Genomic DNA, 20521 nt, shown 5'->3' with positions numbered 1-20521 from the left:
TGAAAAATGACGGTTGGGTCCGCACATGTTCGTCGCGCAAAAAATAGGAACCCACCTGTACTTTAAGCACTTTGGTCAAAATGACGTGAATCATCATTCGTTGTGTCCGATTTTGTGAAATAAACATCTGGTAAAAACTTTCACAATTTTGCTGTGCATTACCTAATATGCTACACAAGAAAGCCCGACCAGGGTTCGTGAAATTTATCAAAACGTCCGCCAAAACGTTGATTGTTGTCGAAGCAATTCTGTTCGCTGTCTCGTATGGGGGCTGGCACCGACTGAACACGAATCGAGGTAGGTGGGCTGCTGATGGATTGCCTGCTGTGTTGATATTAAAACGGCAAATCTTCCCTCCATCCCGGTGTAACAGAGTTTCGATACTACGTGAAGGAAAACTATCCCAGCATTTTGGAAGCCTACTATCAGCTGGGTGAAACGTTTGGTGGGGACAAATCGATACGCGCGTTCGACGAAAACATTTGGCAGCAAGAGCAGCAGGCAGAAAAGTAGAACCGTGCCGTCTTGAGCGATGTATGTTTGGATTAAATCAGTAGTTTACCTAGCGGTCTTCGGCGGAATCGGATACAGTCTGCTGGAGCTGACCAAACCGAGCGAGGATAAGCTAAAACAACTGCGCTACTCAAGTTTGGAAAGTGAAGAAAAGACCAAAAAGGCACTGTTTATGAAGAAGCTCCAGCAAGCCAGTTACGAACAACCGATCTATCTGAAGAAAAAGAACGAATAATAGCACCGTGCGCAATGGAGGAAATAATCGAAAGTGGAGCATTGAACGGAAAGGAGAAGATAACTGAAATACTGAACCGACGGCACAAGGAGCGAGAACTGCACATTCAGGCGGCCAAGCTTGAAAGACAAAAGGATGCAGAGAGCACAGAAGCGCTGCAATATTTTGAGATTTCTTTTGAGGACAAAGTAAAGCAGATACGTAATATGCTCGATAATGTTACCACCAGTGACCAGAAGGCACAGGTGTTTGCCGAAAGCCAGAACGAGATCTACGACCTTCAGCGATACCTGTCCTCTTCGACATTTTTTCTAAACGAGTATCGCATTAAAGTTTGCCAGAATACGATCAACGAACTTAGCAAACTGCTCGACACGCTGCGAAACGAACTGTTGCCGAAGAAAAAGTTTGGCTTCAAGAGCAAAAAAATTGTGAAAATGATCAACGAGAAGGACGCCAAAGACCAAGACCTTAAGCAAAGCTCCGAAGCGACCGGTTCGTCTGGCGAAAATCACATCAAATGGACGTTCTCTGAACGGGTAGGACAGTTAATTGAACTTTCCGGGAGTGTAGTGAATGATCAGACCATAACGGCCTCGAAGCTGAAAAACTGTCTAATACGCATCGAAGGCCATCCGGGATCGTTGCAATTTGCGCAACTGGATAACTGTGTGGTGGTGTGTGGCCCGACCGCGAGATCCATATTTCTAGACGATTGTACCAATTGTAAATTTGTTGTGGCATGCCAGCAGCTTCGTTGTCACCGTTCTCGAGCATGCGATATGTATTTGTACGTCACTTCGCGGGCAATCATCGAGGATTGCAAAGGGATACGAGTGGCATGTTACAACCATCAGTACGAGAATATCGAGGAAGACTTCAAGCAGTCGGGTCTCGACCTATCCTGCAACAACTGGAACATACTGGATGACTTCAACTGGCTTTCGACGGACAAACCGTCACCGAACTGGTCGTTGCTCGATCAGGAGCAAACTATTGCGGACTGGAATTCCTATTTACACAGCTTTCAGCAAATGCACAGCCTCACCGGTGTTGACCATTAAATAAAATGCTTAGACTTGTTCGGGATTAAGTATTACTGTGGTTTCATTATTTAGGATAAGATGTTCGTTCCTCTGCTATCCGGAAAGGTTCTACTGCACTGTAACCCCTGTAAAGCATAACACAACACGGCGACCGTCCGTTTAGACGTTGTAGCCAACCAGGTGACGCTTGCCAATGCACTCGCCGGCATAGAACCAGAAGCACACTTCCATCGTGACCAGCGTGTTGAGCCAGGCTTCACGGACAGTAAGATTTTTCCAGGCTCCGGTGCGAGCACCCGAGATGATGCGGGCAATACCGTCACGGATGGCAGGAATGTCTCCGGGGCTCGGTGGGGTCAGCTCCACCTTGGCGTACTTCATGAATACATTCAGCTTCGGACGAGCCTGGGTCATCAGCGCTGCCGAAAGCAAGCAAAACAATCAGACGACCGGTAGAAGTGATTATGGAATAATTATGTAACTTTTTTTTGTCACTACGGGTGTTCGTTCAATGGAGATTAAGGAATGGCGATGCCGTGCTTCACCGATACTTACTCGAAACAAGCGACGATCCCTTATTTGCCAACGAAGCCATTATGTGTAATCTACAAAGTGGAAGCAGGAAGTCGTTACGATATTGTCGAAAAGTGGAAAATAAACGCAATTATTTACTGCGAACCTGAAAGTACGTGCTTGCGATTTGGGAGAAAAATTGACGGCATAAAAGGTAGCTTTGACAGTGATGACAGCTGCTGTCAAAAAGATGGGACGAAAGAAAAAAAAAAGCCAAGGAAAATCAACCGATGCTGATTGCGCCAAAATCTGCCAACATTTGTTTCGATACCGATAGGTGCTATTGGTAAAATAGCCAGTTTTGTCGTAGTTTATAAGCACAGAGTCATATTCAACAAAATGCCACGGCAATCGCAATCTCAAAGCCAACGCTCGCAAGTGGATAGGAACATTTCCACGCAACCCATGGATGAAAGCCATCTGGTCAGGAACATGGTGAAAACGATACTCAATCTGTCTATAAACAAATCGGCAATTAAAAGATCCGAAATCTGCAGCAACGCTCTGAAAGGAGATGGCCGACTTTACAACAGACTAATACCCGAAGTGCAAGAGATACTGGGCGAGGTAATACGCTAGAATGATTGGGAAATTGTTGACCGTTTAAACAAGCTTTTATCCATTTTGCAGATATACGGCTATCGACTGGTAGAAGTGGAGAGCAAAGGGCAAAAAACGATGATCCTGTGCTCCACTATCGGAACAAGCTCGATGGCCGAACTCAATGACAACTATCGCCGAAAGTACACATTTCTGTTTGTGATATTGGGCTACATTTTTATGAAAAACGGTACCATACCTGAAAGGATGTTGTGGGAGTTTCTACAGACGATCGGTATCGATGAGGAGCAGGAGCATTCCTATTTTGGGGAACCGAAGAAGCTGCTGGAATTGTTCGTTAAGCAGGTGTATGTGCTACGCTTTAAGCAGACGATGGAGGGAATGAACGAAGAAAGCGTGTTCCTAAGCTGGGGCGCCCGGGCGAATAATGAAGTATCGAAGCGGGAGATATTCGAATCAATGTGCAAGCTGATGAACCGCAAACCAAGCGACTTCAAATCACAGTACATAGAAACGCAAGGCTTAACTGATACGTCGATGGATGACGAACTTGAGTCAGAAGAGCTCGAATGAAGGAGTCTGTTTAGAAAAGAATGAAATGGTTGGAATTTCCGATCTCAGCAGAGAACACGCACTCGTTATCACGTCTCAATGTGGTCGTAGCATATTATCGCATTATATTTACGGTTATTAAGCTTCTCGCGCCCCACTGGCTGCATACAAACATGCGGTTGATTTTCAAATAAACATTGCTCGTAATCTCTCGCGCGCCATGACGAACAGCTGATTCATGAGTGGTTTTTAAATAAAAGCTCGCCCCCCGACTAGAGTGCGCTTATTTGAGAACCTAACGCGGAGTCCTAAACGTCAGTGGTATTGTTTGTTGTTTGTCTATTCGCGGACAGTGTTTGTAGTACGTGCAAAAATAGAAAATTGAACGTCTCGGTTTAAAAGGACATAAAAGGACTTTCATAATGAATAACAACATCAATGGGCAGGTCGATGGACAGAATGTGGTTGAATATTCTACGTTAGGTGAGATCATCCTCCACTCAACGGTGCAGTAATTCATGCTTGTAAACCTTCCGTAGATAATTCCGTGAAGGAACTGATCCAGGCAGCTATACAGGTAAGGAACAACGCCTACTGCCCGTACAGCAACTTTCCCGTGGGAGCAGCGTTAAGAACGGCTACGGGTGAAATCGTAACCGGATGCAACGTGGAAAATGGCACGTTTGGACCGTCCGTCTGCGCGGAGCGAACGGCCGTTTGCAAAGCAATTAGCGAGGGATATCGTGAGGTAGCGATGATATCGAAAACAGTTACCACGAACTCAGTGCTTGTCGAACAGGATTGTGATTTTTTTTTTTAATGTTTGTTTGCAGTTCACCGCGGTGGCTGTGGCGGCTTATCAGGAGGCGGAATACACGGCACCTTGCGGCACCTGTCGCCAAACACTGTCGGAATTCAGTGCAAAAGATATACCCATCTATCTTGTTAAGCCTTCGCCAGCGAGGGTCATGATTACGTCGCTATTTAAACTGCTGCCACACGCCTTCTCGCCCACCTTTCTTAACAACAAATAGCGTCCACCGTGTCGCGTGCTATGTTGAGTGCGTAAGACTCAAAAAAGGCGCACAAAATATCCAATAACTTAACTGCACTGGTGAATTGTGTGCGCGTTATCTACCAACTGGAAGCCCAGCGAGAAGCTATCTTATCCGAGCCCGCGTCTTATTTCGGCAAACACACACTCTCTCTGTCTAGTACAATCCTTAAGTGGTATATAGCTGTGCAATACATACATGCTTGGTGCGACAAGCTTTACCAGCGAAGCTTCGGTGGCAGGTTTTATTGCTCTCTACTCCATCAGTTGTTTGTCTCGCGCCTCTCGCTCCTTGAGGAATTTCAACTGGTCCAGATACTCCGTGTAGATGCGCTGCCATTTGGTTTGCATTTTCAGGTGGTTCAACACGTCCTCCATGAACACATGCTTCGAGATGCCCAGCACGGACGGATCGTTATCGTCGCCCATCCGCGTGTCTAAGCTGTGCGATGCGCCAAGCAGATCGTCCAGCACTTGACGAATCTTCTCCTCGCTTCCATTCAGTGCTAATTGGAAGCCTAACATCGAGTACCAGTACTTGAGCTCGGCTGGAGATGTAATCATTTCGCAGATCTTTATTTGATTTTCGATAAACGCTATCGCCGCAGACGTTTGCCAGGATGCGGAGTGTCTAAAATAGAAGGAAAAAAAATTATCCATCACATTTACGCAAGCATTCGTGGAAGTGCCAATTGTTACGGCAAACGCGTACATTTCGGCAAAGCTGTTTGTTTTCGGGCCGGAAAAATTGCCGTACGATTGTATCGTGGACAGTGGGTACGCTTTAATGTTTCTCACAGGTGCGTTAGCTTTGTTGCCAATCAACCCGTGGCGTATGACTGGATCGGACGAATTGATTAGCATCCAGCTGTCGAGCTTCCGGCAGTACGAGTAAGACGATCCATTCGAGAGCACTATGAAAGGCATCCCCTGATCGGACACATGAAGTATTGTGACAAAACCTGACAAAACAAACAGACGTTACTACGCTAAAGGGCTGGACTTAGTCGTCATCATACATACTTCCACTCATGACTTCGGCACAGTTGGTCGACAGTAACACGGATTTTTCGACCACATTCCAGATGCGAAGTATGCCACTTTCGGTAACTACAGCGGCCAGCTTTGAGTTCGAGCTCTAAAAAAGAAAATCATAATACAAAATTTGCTCATAAAAAATCCATGTCTCTTCACATGCTTACGAAGACACTCTGTACGGCCGGGCTTGTAAGACTGAGTACCGGGAAGACGGGAGTACCCGTCTTAATGTCCACCATTCTTATGGAGTGGTCCTGGCTGCAAACGATCGCACATTTCGCTCCAACCGCAAAGCAAACTACCGGCGATCCAACGACCGTTTCCCAGATCTTTCTCTCCATCCGTTGAGCGTTCACAACAAGGCCAACCACTCGGCCCAGCGTTCCGTATGCCGTTTTAATGCTATTGTTCTGTACCTGGACTCTCACTTCCCCAAAGGCTTTGAAGGAGTTACCTTGGATAACGGTCGCTTTACCGGTCGAGTACGTGGGTTGTCTCGTTCGTTCAACCAGCTTTTGGTTCGATGCCGGCTGCTTTGAACTTGACCCAGCAATCTGTTCTGTTGCCGCCAATGGTTCGGCTTTCTGCGGTGGGACCGTGGCAATTCGTTTCAGTCGATTATCCAGCTTGGACGTTGGTTCGGCAGTGAGAGGAATATTTGGCTCTTCGCTTGCGAGTTGTTTCGTCTCAACAGGTGTCATAGTTTCGCTCGACTTGCTGCCAAATTCGATAGGCGCCGGTATGTTGTTGGTGGCATTTGACGCAATTCCATTATCATCGTTCAAGGGAATAAACATTGGCGTGATTCTACGCTTGCCGTCCGCTGTTTTCGTTTCGATTTGTTTGAGAATAGGTGTGGGGGTCGTAAGACTAGAAGAAGATTGGATGACCATGGGCATTTGAGCGACAGCGTGTGACGGATCATCCTTTTTCGCACCCAGCTGCGGTTGCTGCTGCGGGATTAAGGTGGGTGGAACTGGGTTACTTTTCAACACGTTCAGAAAGTCTGAATTTTCCACAATCATTTCCTTTTCGGCCTGCGCTGTTAGATCGATGTTAGCATTTTTGCCGTACATACGCTGGTACAGAATGTTTTTGTCTTCCTCGGAGAGTGGCGTGCCAAGCTCTTGGGCGGTAAACTGCAGACAGGCAATGTGGCCGTCGCCGCTACACGCAAGCAACGTGTACCCATCGCAACTCCACGAAAGGTCGAGTATCGAATCCTGGAACAGGTCATGTATAACCACCAGCGGTCTTTGCAAAGCCGTCAACCAGATGGATAAACTTCTATCGCGTGCTCCAACTGCTAGGCAACAGTATTGTTGCAGCTTGTTTGTCTTAGGTGCGGATCGCTTGAGAATAGAGTTGTGGAACCGGACGCACGTAACCGCTTTCCGATGACCGACAAAGTCTTTGTCACACTTCCAACCATCTCGCTCGATTATCTGAGCTGTCGGTCCACCGCCGTTCATGGCGTGTGCCGACACTAGATACTGGCCGTCCGGTGACCACGACAGCCGAAGAATGTGCGTCGTACCGCCACACTCTTCAAACGGTTCCGTGATCGTCTTGAAACAGCTCCAGTCGGTGGTTTTCCACACCTTGAGCGACCGATCATCGCTCTGAGAAGCGATAAACTTCCCCACTGGATCCCACGTGACGCCTTTCACCAAACCGGTATGGCCCTTGAGCACGTGGACAATTTTTGGGAATTGTTGCGCATCCCAAATGATGATGGTGTTATCGACACTGCAACTAGCCATCCATCGGTCTTGCGGTGACCAGGCCAAGTCGAGCACATCGCCCGCGTGCCCGCGGAGTGTGGAAATACAACGCCAATGTTCGACGGACTTACCACCACCGCCAAATGCGCCAATACCGCCGCTGCCACTGATCGTCTTTTTCCATATCATTACGAGCTTATCGTCGCCACCGGAAGCTAACATTAGACCGTTTCCGGACCACCGCACACAGTTTACACAGGCCAGATGGTTGTCCATCTGGCACAGTATGCGCGGAACACTTTTGTTCGCCTCGGCCTGTTCATTCAGCACCGGAGCCATGTTCCAGATGACTACACGCCCGGAATCGCATCCTTGACCACCGGTGGCAAATCTTTCGCCGCTGGGATGAATATCGATCGAGAAAATGGATTTCTCTGAGGAAAGAAACAATCGATAGAGCGACAATCTGCGGAAGCATCATCTACATCAATACGAACCATCGTGATGGACCCAGCTCGGTTGGAAAATCTTCATTTTACATTAGTCGTTGAAGCGGTGCCAATAAACCATCAAAAACTATACATTTTAGATAAGCTAATACGGTAAAGGCATGCTAAATGAAATGTTTAACCTGTCGTATGCTTAAATTATTTCACTGTTGAACTGAAACAACTAAAGAGCAGCTGTTTCTGGCTTTTTAAAAAATGCGAAACTTGTTGTGTTTTCTGTACTGTGCGGCAAACACTTCTTCTCGCGGTGTTCGTAGTGTTGCTGTGCTTGTCTCGGTCTTTTCCCTCCGTTTCGAAAGTTGTTTAGACGGGGCGGTTGAATTCTTTGACTTCTTTTTAATTGTATTTTACTTGCCGCTCAGATCAGTTCAGGAAAGGTAGAAAAAGACTCGAAATAGAATTTCCCAATTAGCTTTGTGCATGGTAGCTACAGTATGATAAAGATAAGGTCCTTTACCTAATCCCGAACGGAGAAACTGGATCCAAATATCGACTATGTCGACTCAGCTGGCACTGTCAACGTCAGCTGTCAACAAACTGTGTTAACGTTATCAAAACATCTCGTCACTTTCCAACTTCTCCGATTAAATTAATTGGATGCGTGTATAATTATAGGTGAAATCCGTGCTGGCAATCGAAAACGATGGACTTCCGCTTTGGGTCGGCAGAGCGGTCCGTGTAGAGTGTGTGATCATGGCTAGCTGTACCCAGACAGTTGCGACCAGGGTGGCTGTAGTTATCGGTGGCAAGATGATGTGTCCCAAATGCTAGGAAGGGAAATCGCAAGTGCATCCACTACTGTGGCATCCAGAGCGGTTGGCATTTGGGGGGAGTATTGCTTTTTATCTGTCTAGCGAACAAAAGGGTGTAAACAGCATTGAAAACGAAAAAAGGATCAAACAAAAGGTAGGACGAGTAAATGAGGATTAAATGAGATCCTCAGTAAGTTACATGTTATCGCAAGCAGCTGGAGATCCGATTATGGCGCATCCAGACTATGAGCAGCACCATTACCACCATGGTTGTTTGTTAATTCTGGTGCGAGGAATCGGCTCCTCCAAGCCACGGTCTTTGCAGCGCATCTTCGAACGAGTGCAGCGGGTGAACAATGTGAAAATACCTGGTAAGGACATACAGGAACTCTGCAACAGACTCTTTTCGAAATTCAACTGAACCGACGTTGCGTCTACTTTCAGCCGATTCGAAAGGCATTGCGAGGGATATCTGGGTGCGCTACATTCGTGACCATCCGGTAGAGAACAATGATTGGGGTGACTTTCAAACCCATCGCCGGCTGCTGGGCCTGATCACGGTGGGCAAGTTCGAGGCCCAGAGTGAGCTGAACGAGCTGTGTCGGGTGCACGAATCGCTGAAGGTGAAGTACACGCACACGCTGTTCGATTCCCGCTGTTTGCTGTTCGGCCCGGGCACGGATGAGCTGCAGAAGCTGAATGGCGGTGTTAGCGGGACGGACGGTGGCAAACCCACGATCGAAAAGTGCTTCCAGACGCCGAGCAACTTCAAGAGCCGCGCCTTCTTTTACCCCGAAAACGACCCGTGCAGCAATTTGGAAACAAAGATTTCGGAGTTCATTACCTCCATCTACTACATACTGGAGCACAAGCGAATGGAAAAGACGAGCGAGAAGCTGGAGAAGGCACCGCTGTTGCTGGCGCCGTTTGAAAAGAAAGATTTCGTCGGGCTAGACCTGGAGAGTAGAAACAACAAGAAGCGCTGCATCGGGCGCATGACGAAGCACCTCGGCGATCTGACGCTCCAGGCGGGTCTGGTCGCCGAGTCGCTAAATTTCTTTCACGCCGCCAGCGAAACTCTACGTGCCATAAGTGACTCGCTGTGGTTGGGCGCAGCCAACGAAGGGCTCTGTGCGGCATCCGCTATACTGCTCTACCCGAACTTTCGCTACACCATGTCTATACAAAGAAACTCTAGTCTGCAGGAGAACTCTTCCTCTCCCCAGAAGTTCAATCTTGCCCGCAACCAACTGTACACCGGCAGCTACAATGGCGATAGCTCCACGCTGAAGCACAAAAAATCCGACATGGTCATTAACCTAAGCGCCTCCGACACGACCACGATTCTGAACGCGGACAAAACGTCCGCCTCGTCCAACTCTTCGGCATCGTCGATCAGCTCGAGCTTATCGTCCGGTTCGGCGGGCAGCGGTACGGCCAGCGGCAGTGGCTCCTCATCCGACTCAGGGACGTTAGTGAACAAGACGGGGACCGGTGTCGCACCGAAATTTCCCAGCAATATCTTGCAACCGGACGAAATTACGGTGCGCTATCGGGATGCCATCATAAACTACAGCAAGTACCGGAATGCCGGCATCATCGAAACCGAGGCAGCGTTGAAGGCGGCTCGCATTTGTATTGAGCAGGGTAAGAATCTGGATGTGGCCATGTTTTTACAGAACGTGCTTTACATCAATCTGAACATGACCGAGCAGCAGCGGGTACGGCGGTTTGAGGTACTGACGGATCTGTACCAAAAGATCGGTTACAATCGCAAGGCGGCATTCTGTCAGCGGTTGGCAGCCTGGCGTCATGTCGCCCAAAGCAACAGCAATCCCGACTGGGGCCAGAGCTATCGGTTGATGTTGGAAAGCTTCTCCGGCCACAAACTGTCGCTGGAACCGAACGAGGTGCTCGAGAATAATATGGGTTGGCCGGTGCTGCAGATTGATCTGCTGCAGCAGCTAGTTGGAACCGCTCGGCGATTAGGCCAATCGGCACTGGCAACGCGTCACATGACTTTTCTGCTGCAAACGATGTGGAAAAACTTATCCGCCCAGGAACAGCGCGAAATGGCACTGCAGCTGCAAAATCTGAGCGCCCAGTGCGAGGGAGCACCGGTTCCGTTGGTGCTGGAGAACGGTATTGTAATACCGCCGGCTAATCTGACCGATCTGCCCCATTGCGGTCAGCTGCAGGTGAAGGATCTAGCACCCCATCTGAAACCGGTCAAAATCGTCGTTAACAAGGTGGACAGTGGACCGTTTCTCTTTACGCCAATACACTTCAGTTCGCTTGACCGGCGCGGCGTCGAGAAGGATGATAGCAAAATCACGTTCAACTGGGTGCAGCACGATGTTTGCGAGGTAAGCTTGAGCCTGATGAATCCACTACCGTTCGAGCTGCAGGTGACGGATATGCGGCTGCTAACGACGGGCGTTGTGTTTGAAGCCTTCCCACAAACCGTCACCCTGCAGCCCAACGTGTCAACGAACGTATCGCTACACGGCACATCGATCGAGTGCGGAGAGCTGGAAATCCAAGGCTACAGCACACACACGCTGGGTGTGAAATCGAACTGCCGTCTGAAGCATATGCTCCATCGAAAGGAACGCCATTTGCCACCGTGCTACAAGGTGAAGGTAATTCCGGCGCTACCGAAGTTGGAGACGAAAACGAGCCTACCGCAGACGGCCACGTTCAGCGGAATGCCAAACGCAGACTATGTCACTACCTCGGCCAGCATCACGCTGTACAATGGCGAACGGGGCGAATGTACGATCACGCTGAAGAACACGAGCAACATTCCGATCGAGTACGTGGACGCTACGTTCCATTCGACGTTGGAGGCTTCGTTGCAGAATCGGATATTTCAGCTAGCGACGGACGAGCTGCATCGGAAGTTGCCAATCCAACCGAACGAAAGTATCGACTTTAAGCTGGTAATTTTCGGGGAGGCTGATTTCCTTGGTGCGCTCACTGCCGGACCAGGTCAGATAGCGGGTTATGCGCTTTCGAACCACCCGGATGGGATGAACAGTGCTGGTCCACAAAGTTTAACCGTTTCACATGGAGGAGGCGCAGGACCGTTACAGGGTGGGGGGTTGCTTTCGGGCGGTGGTAGTGGCAATCCGAGCATACCGAGCCGAATAAGCTCACCGACGAACACGCATCGACGGAATGAGTTGCTGACGTCGAGTTTTCGTTCGTCCCATTCGGGACACTCGTCGCTGGCCACGCTTAGCGTTGGCATATCGACCGGGCACATGCCGCGCCAACTGGATGCACAGCTCCGGTTCAAATACTCCGGTGGAGAAGGCTTACAGGAAGGCTTCTGTCGACAGTGTGCAATCTCGTTCAATGTAGAGCTGCTTCCAAGCGCACAAATTACCAACTGGGATGTTTTGTCGGCGGAAATGTAAGTAAAGCTTGCCGCTCGGAATATGCAGTGGAATAATACCGCTATGCTTTGCTTTTCCCTTCTACAGACCGTCCCAGTTTTATCTGGTGCTGGACGTGGTGAATCTAACGGCGCAGGAAATGTCACTCAACTATACCTCCAACAAAACAATACTCATCGAGGCTAAGGAAAGCTGTCGTGTACCGGTGCCGGTGCAACGATGCCCGCTGGAGCGCATTTTTGCGGCTGTGGCCGAACATCAGCAGCACCAACATCACAACCACAATCTGCACCATCATCACCATCACCACCCGCACCATCATCAGATTCACTCGCTCGGTAGCGGTTCGGCGGACCATCACAATATGCCTAGCATTCTGAGTGGTGTAGCCGGTACGAGCTCGAGCGATAGTTCCGATCTGACCGAGCGCGTCTGTTCCGAGCATATATCGGAAAACGTGAATCTGAAATGGTCCCTACCTGCCATCGATTGTCACGGTACGGCGTCGTTGCGTGGTATTACCCTCTCGCCAACGATGCTCGATTTGGTGACCGTCCCTCCGCTCGAGTGGGGTAAGTGGGGTGCAGTCTCCTAAAAAATATCGGCTTCACTTATCAACATTGTTTTGTTTTTTTTTCTCTGAATATCCTTCCCCGCAGAGGTCAAAGTTGACGACCAGGTGGTGGCACCACAGTCCGAGGTATCGTGCGTTACTGGGCAATTTCTTAGCTTTAGCATTAGCATCTGCAATCTGTCGGCATCGGTACTGCACCAGGTGCAGCTGTCGGTGCAGTTTTATCAAGATTATCAAAACGGTGTTCAAAACTATCGGCTAGAAACGCGCGTCACAATGTCCGGTCCTAACCAGTGAGTGTAACCGTGGAGGGTTTTCTTTTTCGAATATGTTTCTGATTTCAATAATTCGCCTTTCCAGCATACTCATTCCATCTCTTAACAAAGACGAGAAAGCGTTCCACAAGTGCTCGGTACTATTCTTCACTCCCGGTCGCTTCAAGGCGGATATTCAATGCAGGTCCCTTAGCTCGACATTGCAAACTGCGCCGCTACAACGGCCGGACGAGTCCGGTGGGATGCCGCTCCTAACGACACCGGGTCCGGACAGCGCATCACACGTGTGGCGGTTTATTCCTCCGATCGAAATAACCGTCCTAGATCAACAGTAGGTGCGGGTGAACCTTACCATATTGGGGTTATGATTGCGAATGATCCACTGGTGCAATCTGTACGAGAACAATAATTGGAAAATTACACAGGATATACGCAATGCCCATAATTACTTCACAGAGGCATTCGAGCATATTGATTGTTGTTGTGCAAAACAAAAAAAAAAGAGAAAAACACATAACACGGCTTAAATAAGTACTACATTCTGTACCTTTTTCGAATGCAGACAGGAGGGGAGGCTTGTAGCAATGTTGTTGTGCGAAGAAGAAAGCGTAGAGTGCATATATACATATATATATATAGCGTTTACATTACTCTTGGTATTATTAATACTGCAAAACAGCAAACAAGCGCTACGAAAGATGCTGTCAGGGTCGGTTCACTATAGACCGATGTTTAGTAATAGGTATTGTTCGTATATGTGCAGAATTTAAATTAACTGGAAGCAATATGCGTAGGAAATTATCTCGAAACAAGCATACTATTGTGCACTATGACGGGTGGTGTCTTGGGGAAAAACTCGATCTTCAGGTGTTATGCGTCGACGATGCTACGATCGGATCAGTAACACTGCACCCATATTAGCCGGTCTTAGACCTAAGGTGAAGTGATGATATTATGGGATCTAAGCAGGGGAAGGAGCGATCAAAACAATTGGTGGCCGGGAAAAAAACGAATTGACAGTGAAAATTCTCACCCTCCCCGCACATTACTGGCGAAGGATATATTAATAAAACACGCAAGCAAGCAAGCAAGCAAAGGCGAATTAGTTATTATACTCGTTGAAGACGAAGCAGTGTGGTATATTGGTTAGTTTACTTTATATTATACCCTATGTTTTCTATTTTTGCTCGAGGAAAATGTGAATGTTATTTATGAACAATTGAATAAATGCCAGAAAAAATTATTTTCAAACGTTGTTCTTTTCCTGACCGGAGAATCACACAGTAACGGAGTAGAAGGAATGAAGTAATGCCTTAAGTATTGATTTAAATGTGTGCTTTATTTATGTTCGGTACTTTCGATTACGCATACAAACTATCTTTAGCGCGTTCCGTGCGGCATTTGCACTCTCATATATCTCTCTATGTATGTTGCACTTGAAATGATAACGATCTTCTTACAGCTAATAAAACCACCAGTGAAGCGTTTGATGTTATCTTCACCGGGAGAAACAAAGAAACATAACATTTTTCATTAGTAATACATTAAGCGGGTGGCGATGTTTGGCGCTTGAAAATGATGGGTACACAAAACTAACAACTTCGCATTTTGGCCCATTTAGCGCTTTAAGGGGACTCTGTACTCGCACCAGAAGGGAGATTTTTTATGTACACAAACACATGGTCACAGCATGGAACTGTGGGGGAGCACGATTGCCATGCTCTGCAATACATCCTTCTTTTCATTTCGCATTTTCTAAACTTTCTAGAATTTTGTCCATGGTATGGAATGCTTTTTTTCTTATTTTCTGCCTGCAGTGCCTGATCGGGGTCGTAAGTGATGATCCGAAGTTTGTTCGATTGATCATGTCAAAAGGTATTTAAGCTTTTCCACTGATCGGTGCACTGCCCTGGGGAGCCTTCTCATTCTCCTTCTCCAGTTGCTTGCCGAGGTACTCCCTGCAGAAAAGATCGAAAAGTTGAATCTTTAGTGCTGTGCATCGAGCACAAAACCTTCTAAAACTTACCAGTTGTGCACCATTAACTTCTGGACGGCCAGCAACGCTTCGTAACGAACGTTCGGGTCTTCGTGGGCGAGCAGTTGCATTACCAGTTGTTTGCCTCCCAGCTGCTCAATAACGCTGTTGGAGTGAAAAGGTCGCGGACATTATTTACTGAGTTTAGTCACAGTCCGACTAGCAATGATACACTTACTGTTTGCCTCTTGGGTAGTGACGCACATACTCGCCGATGTCGTAGCTAGCCACCGACAGCACCAACGGATCCTTCGAAGTTTCCAGCAGATGGACAAGAATGCGCAACAGCTCGTACTGCTTCTCGTTCAAACGCTGAGCGTTTTCACGCCAGAATTTGGCCGACTTGTGCACTGGCGACCATTCCAGGCGGGCACTCTTCACCTCCGTTGCGTACTCATCGAACGAACTCAGATCCTGCACCGAGTTCTGCAACTTTTCGGTCAGGAACTCAACATCGCCGGTGATGTCTTCGTCATCGAAACGGCGCTGTTCCAGAATGGTCAGCTGCTTCATCACCTTACACTGCACCATGGCAATGCAATGCTCCTTCGCTACCTGCGAATCTTCCGGCTTCTCGATCAGGTTGCGGAACACGGCCAGTATGATGCGGGTCACCTTTTCCTTCGCGCAGTCGCTCAGAATATCGGCCAGAATGGGGATCACGTTAAACTTGTTCATCTTTTCGGCCAGGAGTGGATTGAACGTCAACACCCATAGACAGAACACCAGCTGGTACTGAACCTAGAGCGTAAAGATGCAAAAATGGCGATATTAGGGCAGGATTTCGCTACCAAAAGTAGGCGGAATTACCTGGAAGTTCACCCTGGATGATAGGATACTGATGAGCGTACTGATACCATCGACAGTGACGAAAGCAAAACGATACTCATCGACGCGCAGCATCATCTGCAGACAGCGACCCACCGATTGGATGTATTCGTTGTTCTTGAAACAAATCGAAAAAGATCCATTAGAATAGCGAATGCGTAAGACGGGTCTATTGCGACATGGATGAGCTGAGAGAGATGGTACACACATATGACGACGTACACAGTGGCGAATAAGGGGTTTAGTAAGGCATGAGTTTCCAGAGATTTAAACGTTAATATTGTGCCTAGGTACTAGTGAATGTGTTCTGTTTCGACGCTACGCCAATACAGGAATTACGAGTTTGGGTGGAGTCATGAGGACGGTGCATGTTTCATCGTATCGACTACCGTAAGGGTCACGTGTAGATCTTCCTTCGAGGAACCTCTCTGAGGATCGTCGATCGCACTCGATATTTCACGGTACCGCTCCGCGATCTGATGATGGTGGCTGTTCGGGTGATGTGCCTCGCCATGATGCGACTGGTGCCCATGTCCATGGTGACCATGGTGCGAGGCGGCCGCCTCCGCCAGTCGTTTCTTTTCCGCCTCCTCCATTTCATGCAACAATTTTTGAGCCTTCATCATTTTCGTGTTTCCAACCGGACGTGGATTACAGTTTCAATAGATTGTAAAATAATAGCATCAATATCTGGACCTTCTATACAACGGTGTTTTTTTTTGTTTTCAAATTCAACCAAGCAACCACACGAACACGAAACACGTCTATTTTGACCAATCACAATCACAAGCTGCTGCCGCCAGGGCTGGTTAGAGAGCAAAAACGCAAGTCAAACACCCGACTTGGAAGGCGCATATGGTTAGTGTGGGAACAAACAGTTAACACCTTCGTACTTATCGAAGCGTGCCAGTACAAGCGCCAGTCAACCGGTCTATGTTTTAGTAGAGCAACAGGATTAGAATATACTTCACTCGTACACGCGCAATATTTCATACACCGATCAATATCTGTTAGTAAGTATGTCTAGTAGCTCATGCCAAACGGAAGAACGGTAAACACTATATGCCGCACATTCGTACAGATACTTACAGCAACGGTCAGCTGATCCTTTAGCCATTGCAGATAGAAGTGCAGATCGGACTTGGGCATCTGCTCCTGGCCCCAGCAGGCAAGCTTACCAACGACCCGCGATGCCATGTTGACGATAAAGCCATCCTGGCGGTTGAGCAGATTCAGGAACGGTGCCCACACGCTCTCCTTCTTCTTGTTGGCATAATCGTGGAAGATTTGTACACGCGTACGGTCCTCCTGCAACAGATCGTCAATCAGCACCAGTATGTACTGGATCGTTTGATCCTTCGACACGTGCGACAGCATGTTTAGCAGTGTTTTCGCACACTGCGATGCATTCTCCTGTAGGTATTGGGCCTGTGCCTTCTTATCCTTGTCCAGCGAGCTGACGCAAGCATAATCTTCCTGCGAAATCATCTGCGACCTGCGCCAGAAACATAACAAAGATACATCATTATTAGTGAGGCGATCGATTGTTCGTTTTGGAATTTCCAGGTGCGAGTCCTTACTGCATGTAGGAGTACCAGTTCGGCTTGGTTTGCCGGATGTCCCCAGCCTGCTGCTGCAAGACGCTGGTCGCAGCAATCATATCTAAAGAAAAAGAACCACCATCACGTGATGGAAATTGAATCGACTTAGGTAATAAGTGGAGAATCGGCCTCCGGATGACCGGGAAAATACGATTTTCCTCAAACAGAGTTGATATATTGAAATGTTTTGGAAATGTTCGACTTTAAACATATAAACTTATGCGTATCAAAGGATACAACATCGAGTATTGATTAGAGCACGACCACGGCCCCGGGGGGTGGGGATGGTAGCTTATGTACGTAGCAGGATTTTGCAAAACAATAGTGCCCCTACTTGCTACTTACCAATTTTGTCGTCCGGAAGGGACGACATAATGTCCTGAACGTCGGTCATCTTGCTAGTAGAACAAGTCGGACAGGCAGCAGATCCTCGAACTAGAACGACTTCGGAACAGAGACCGTGAAACACTTTACTTTTCCGTACAAGTGAAAAGTACGAGAAAAATATTTGTGATCATATGACCTGAAGTGGATTTAGCTCAGGTCAGGCTATGTTCCATTACTTGACAAATCACGTTTGAAATAACATAGGCTTGACATTTCAACATTGAAGAACGCAGTTGCTGTGTCCCGTTTTAAGGATTGTGGGGATTGCTGAATCTATTAAAATACTTATTTGTATTACAGTTTAAAGTACTGTGCAAAATATATTATTGTAAAGTCCATAAAAATACATTTTTAACATTGAACAAACCGATCCCGCAGCTGTCAGTTGGTGTCGAGATTGTCATTGAAAATAAATGATTTCACCTCTTGCAGTTTGACGGCAACGCTTCAATCGAAGCGGCAGCAAGAAACGCTTCTAATGTAAACAATGATAAAATTGTAAACAATTCAGGCCACAGAAGTAGCAATTTCGTGCAATGTGTCGTTTTATTGAAAAACTGTGAATTATTGGCTGTATAAAACCATAACCCATTACCGATGGCTACCAAAGGAAGTTTATTTGCGTCAAATCTGAGAGCAAAAAAGAAAATCCCGCCCGAACTAGCACAAACTCTGCCTTTGCCGGTGCACGATAAAGCTGCAGCCGAATCGTTGCAGATAGAAGCCATTTTTACGGGTTTCTCAATCGATGTAACGCATTCCGATTCGATTCGTGTGTTATGCTTAAACGGAGGCTTTGGCCAGGGAATGCAGTCTCGGGCATTTCCGGCCTGTATTACAAATTCACGGCAGCAGGTTCGCAAGCGCAAACGAAACACGACAACATCAGCAGGCGTAGAGCCTAATTCTAGCCAAACGCTTGAGAATGAGCCTCTTTGCTTATTCTTGGAGGAAGCATTCTTTTTGATGCACACGCTAGGCATTTTGCATTTAAAAGACTTATTCGATAATACTATAAGGCCACTAGAGGCCTTTGAAAAGTTTCGTAAAATAAAGAAAAACTTCCTAGCGTGCTACTGTGCGTATTTGTATCTGAAGTCGAAGAATTGGGTCATTAAGAGTGGAATCAAATTCGGTGGAGATTTCGGTACATCATTACAGAACTGCTGCGCAAAATTCGGATGAGTAATAATTTCTATTTCCCTTTTATTGCAGTGATATACGTGAAAGGTCCGCAGTTTTACCATGCATCGTACATTGTACTGGTACAGGAGATGTTTGAAGGAAAACAGATCGATTCACATGCTGTCGATGGTTTGGACTTTCAAGGTTTCAATCGGATTGCGGAAACTACAGCAAAGGATATACTGTTCCTGGAGGTGCACTATCCCTCAACGTTAGATCGAATGGATAATGTCGCCTGTTTGGCAGGATTGAAAGATGTACGTGTTGCTGAACTGTTCACAAAGCACCACAACTATTTGGCAGCACGAAATCAATCATGATAAGCTAAGTGTATAGTAACGTCGGGACGGGTTCTCCTGTTTGGTATTCAACATAGCTGAATAGGTGTCATGTGACGCGGGCGATATCCGGGGCACGATTTGCGAAGCATACATCCACCTGAAATTCGTGGCCTTAAGGGTACGATTGATGATTAATGCGACGACGACAAAGTATCCACTTCCAGGAGGCTCTTACTGTGATAAGGCCCGTCTGAGGAGCATAGTATTAGATGACGAAGGCGATGTCAAGGTGGTAGAGGAGTTGCTGCTACATTCGTACGATTTTAACTTGGAACAGCAAGTTAAGCTATGAAATCCGGTGGCCCATTTTGATGAAGAATCGTGATTACTGCAGGCTCCGTAAAATCCTACGATCCAAAGGACTCAATCAAGACACTAAATGCAGCATACATCGCACTCTGATACACCCTTTAGGCCTTTATGGCCGTAATAAGTCATGGACGATTCAGGCAGAGGATCCCAACACTCTCGGTATTTTCGAGCGGCAGGACAACCAGCAGGATTTGTGAGCATGGCGTGTGGAGCAGACATTCTGACGGTAGCCAAGGTCAGAGGGATTCGTTGGCTTGGGCACGTGATGAGAATGCTGGACTCATATTCTACTAGGATTGTGCTCGAATACAACCGAGGGTGGAGTGGCGCAGCCCTGGACCGTGTTTCCTGGAAACGGACGGATCGGTGATCTGACCATATCAGCACGACGTGCTCTCAACTGTGAGCGGACCAAAGAGAAGAACTAGTATCTTGGATAGGACCACGTTGCTCTTACCCATTGATTATGTTTTAAAACATTTTCTTCGTATAATTGTAGCGATCCTGTACTGTCCTGTAAAATAATTAAACCTAAAAATCGAACAACGCTTGGATGTGATATTATCTTGCTTCACTCATTAGCCCCGCAAAGGTTATTTTATTCGATCGCGTTTTCCATACCAATTACCATATCGGGAGCGGGATCGAGAGTACACTTCACGGTGGTCCCTTCAATGACAGGGCCTCAAAACACTCAAGTACGCGGTACGGAAAAGAACACACATCGTAGACATCAGATGTCGATGGATTGTAGCTCATTAGAATTAGACGAAAGTGCTCGGCGTAAGAAAGGCACCGGCTATGTGGCACGTTTCCATCCATAAGCGTGATTGGTGTGTGCATACATTTGCTTCTAATTATCCCACCAAAAACCCCCACTGGACACTGTCTATCGATATGTCGTACGGAAACGAGCGGCCGATCGACAGCTTTCGGTGGATGCAAGTTTGATCGGTTGATAGTTTTGTGTGAAAATTCCGGTTCAGTTGCACTTGACGGGTAGAAATGGAAGAAGGGTAACAGTG

At 47.4% G+C, this 20521-nt stretch overlaps 10 protein-coding genes across 11 annotated transcripts; 7 read left to right on the top strand and 3 right to left on the bottom strand.

Moving 5' to 3' along the window:
* Positions 1–167: 167 nt before the first annotated feature.
* On the top strand, positions 168–513 carry LOC128714891 (uncharacterized). The gene is made up of 2 exons (XM_053809773.1): positions 168–297; positions 374–513. The coding sequence occupies exons 1-2, from the start codon at positions 168–170 to the stop codon at positions 511–513; spliced, it is 270 nt and encodes an 89-aa protein (XP_053665748.1).
* Positions 514–532: 19 nt separating this feature from the next.
* LOC128712209 (uncharacterized) lies at positions 533–748 on the top strand. Its single transcript, XM_053807104.1, has one exon. The coding sequence runs from the start codon at positions 533–535 to the stop codon at positions 746–748; it is 216 nt and encodes a 71-aa protein (XP_053663079.1).
* Positions 749–762: 14 nt separating this feature from the next.
* On the top strand, positions 763–1812 carry LOC128712207 (tubulin-specific chaperone C). The gene has a single exon (XM_053807103.1). The coding sequence runs from the start codon at positions 763–765 to the stop codon at positions 1810–1812; it is 1050 nt and encodes a 349-aa protein (XP_053663078.1).
* Positions 1813–1953: 141 nt separating this feature from the next.
* Positions 1954–2399, bottom strand: LOC128710984 (ATP synthase subunit g, mitochondrial). The gene is made up of 2 exons (XM_053805850.1): positions 2350–2399; positions 1954–2213 (listed from the first exon to the last, which is right to left on the bottom strand). Exons 1-2 carry the CDS (start codon positions 2387–2389, stop codon positions 1954–1956), a joined length of 300 nt encoding a protein of 99 aa, XP_053661825.1. The 5' UTR covers positions 2390–2399.
* Positions 2400–2706: 307 nt separating this feature from the next.
* Positions 2707–3501, top strand: LOC128715256 (non-structural maintenance of chromosomes element 3 homolog). The gene is made up of 2 exons (XM_053810136.1): positions 2707–2934; positions 2998–3501. The coding sequence occupies exons 1-2, from the start codon at positions 2707–2709 to the stop codon at positions 3499–3501; spliced, it is 732 nt and encodes a 243-aa protein (XP_053666111.1).
* A 391-nt stretch (positions 3502–3892) lies between these two features.
* LOC128711714 (cytidine deaminase-like) lies at positions 3893–4514 on the top strand. The gene is made up of 3 exons (XM_053806595.1): positions 3893–3963; positions 4020–4228; positions 4314–4514. Exons 1-3 carry the CDS (start codon positions 3903–3905, stop codon positions 4512–4514), a joined length of 471 nt encoding a protein of 156 aa, XP_053662570.1. The 5' UTR covers positions 3893–3902.
* A 275-nt stretch (positions 4515–4789) lies between these two features.
* LOC128711485 (protein HIRA homolog) lies at positions 4790–7830 on the bottom strand. Its single transcript, XM_053806362.1, has 5 exons — positions 7794–7830; positions 5737–7730; positions 5558–5672; positions 5247–5496; positions 4790–5165 (listed from the first exon to the last, which is right to left on the bottom strand). Exons 1-5 carry the CDS (start codon positions 7828–7830, stop codon positions 4790–4792), a joined length of 2772 nt encoding a protein of 923 aa, XP_053662337.1.
* A 905-nt stretch (positions 7831–8735) lies between these two features.
* On the top strand, positions 8736–13142 carry LOC128711798 (protein brunelleschi). Its single transcript, XM_053806685.1, has 5 exons — positions 8736–8928; positions 9002–11975; positions 12046–12530; positions 12618–12825; positions 12893–13142. Exons 1-5 carry the CDS (start codon positions 8736–8738, stop codon positions 13140–13142), a joined length of 4110 nt encoding a protein of 1369 aa, XP_053662660.1.
* A 1544-nt stretch (positions 13143–14686) lies between these two features.
* LOC128715052 (V-type proton ATPase subunit H) lies at positions 14687–17665 on the bottom strand. Of its 2 annotated transcripts, XM_053809934.1 has the most exons (8): positions 17617–17665; positions 17251–17332; positions 16760–17165; positions 16060–16287; positions 15653–15787; positions 15021–15583; positions 14834–14947; positions 14687–14765 (listed from the first exon to the last, which is right to left on the bottom strand). In XM_053809934.1, exons 1-8 carry the CDS (start codon positions 17663–17665, stop codon positions 14687–14689), a joined length of 1656 nt encoding a protein of 551 aa, XP_053665909.1. The 2 variants fall into 2 exon arrangements, with proteins under 2 accessions (XP_053665909.1, XP_053665910.1); XM_053809935.1 differs by lacking the exon at positions 16060–16287.
* A 590-nt stretch (positions 17666–18255) lies between these two features.
* On the top strand, positions 18256–19163 carry LOC128714279 (tRNA-splicing endonuclease subunit Sen2). The gene is made up of 2 exons (XM_053809154.1): positions 18256–18805; positions 18874–19163. The coding sequence occupies exons 1-2, from the start codon at positions 18256–18258 to the stop codon at positions 19161–19163; spliced, it is 840 nt and encodes a 279-aa protein (XP_053665129.1).
* The last annotated feature ends 1358 nt before the right edge of the window (positions 19164–20521 follow it).

The sequence above is a fragment of the Anopheles marshallii genome, chromosome 3 (genome assembly GCF_943734725.1).
Source record: "Anopheles marshallii chromosome 3, idAnoMarsDA_429_01, whole genome shotgun sequence".
NCBI classification, from domain to species: Eukaryota; Metazoa; Arthropoda; class Insecta; order Diptera; family Culicidae; genus Anopheles; species Anopheles marshallii.
The sequence above is the reverse complement of the archived record's forward strand: the minus strand, read 5'-3'. Positions and strand labels throughout refer to the sequence as shown.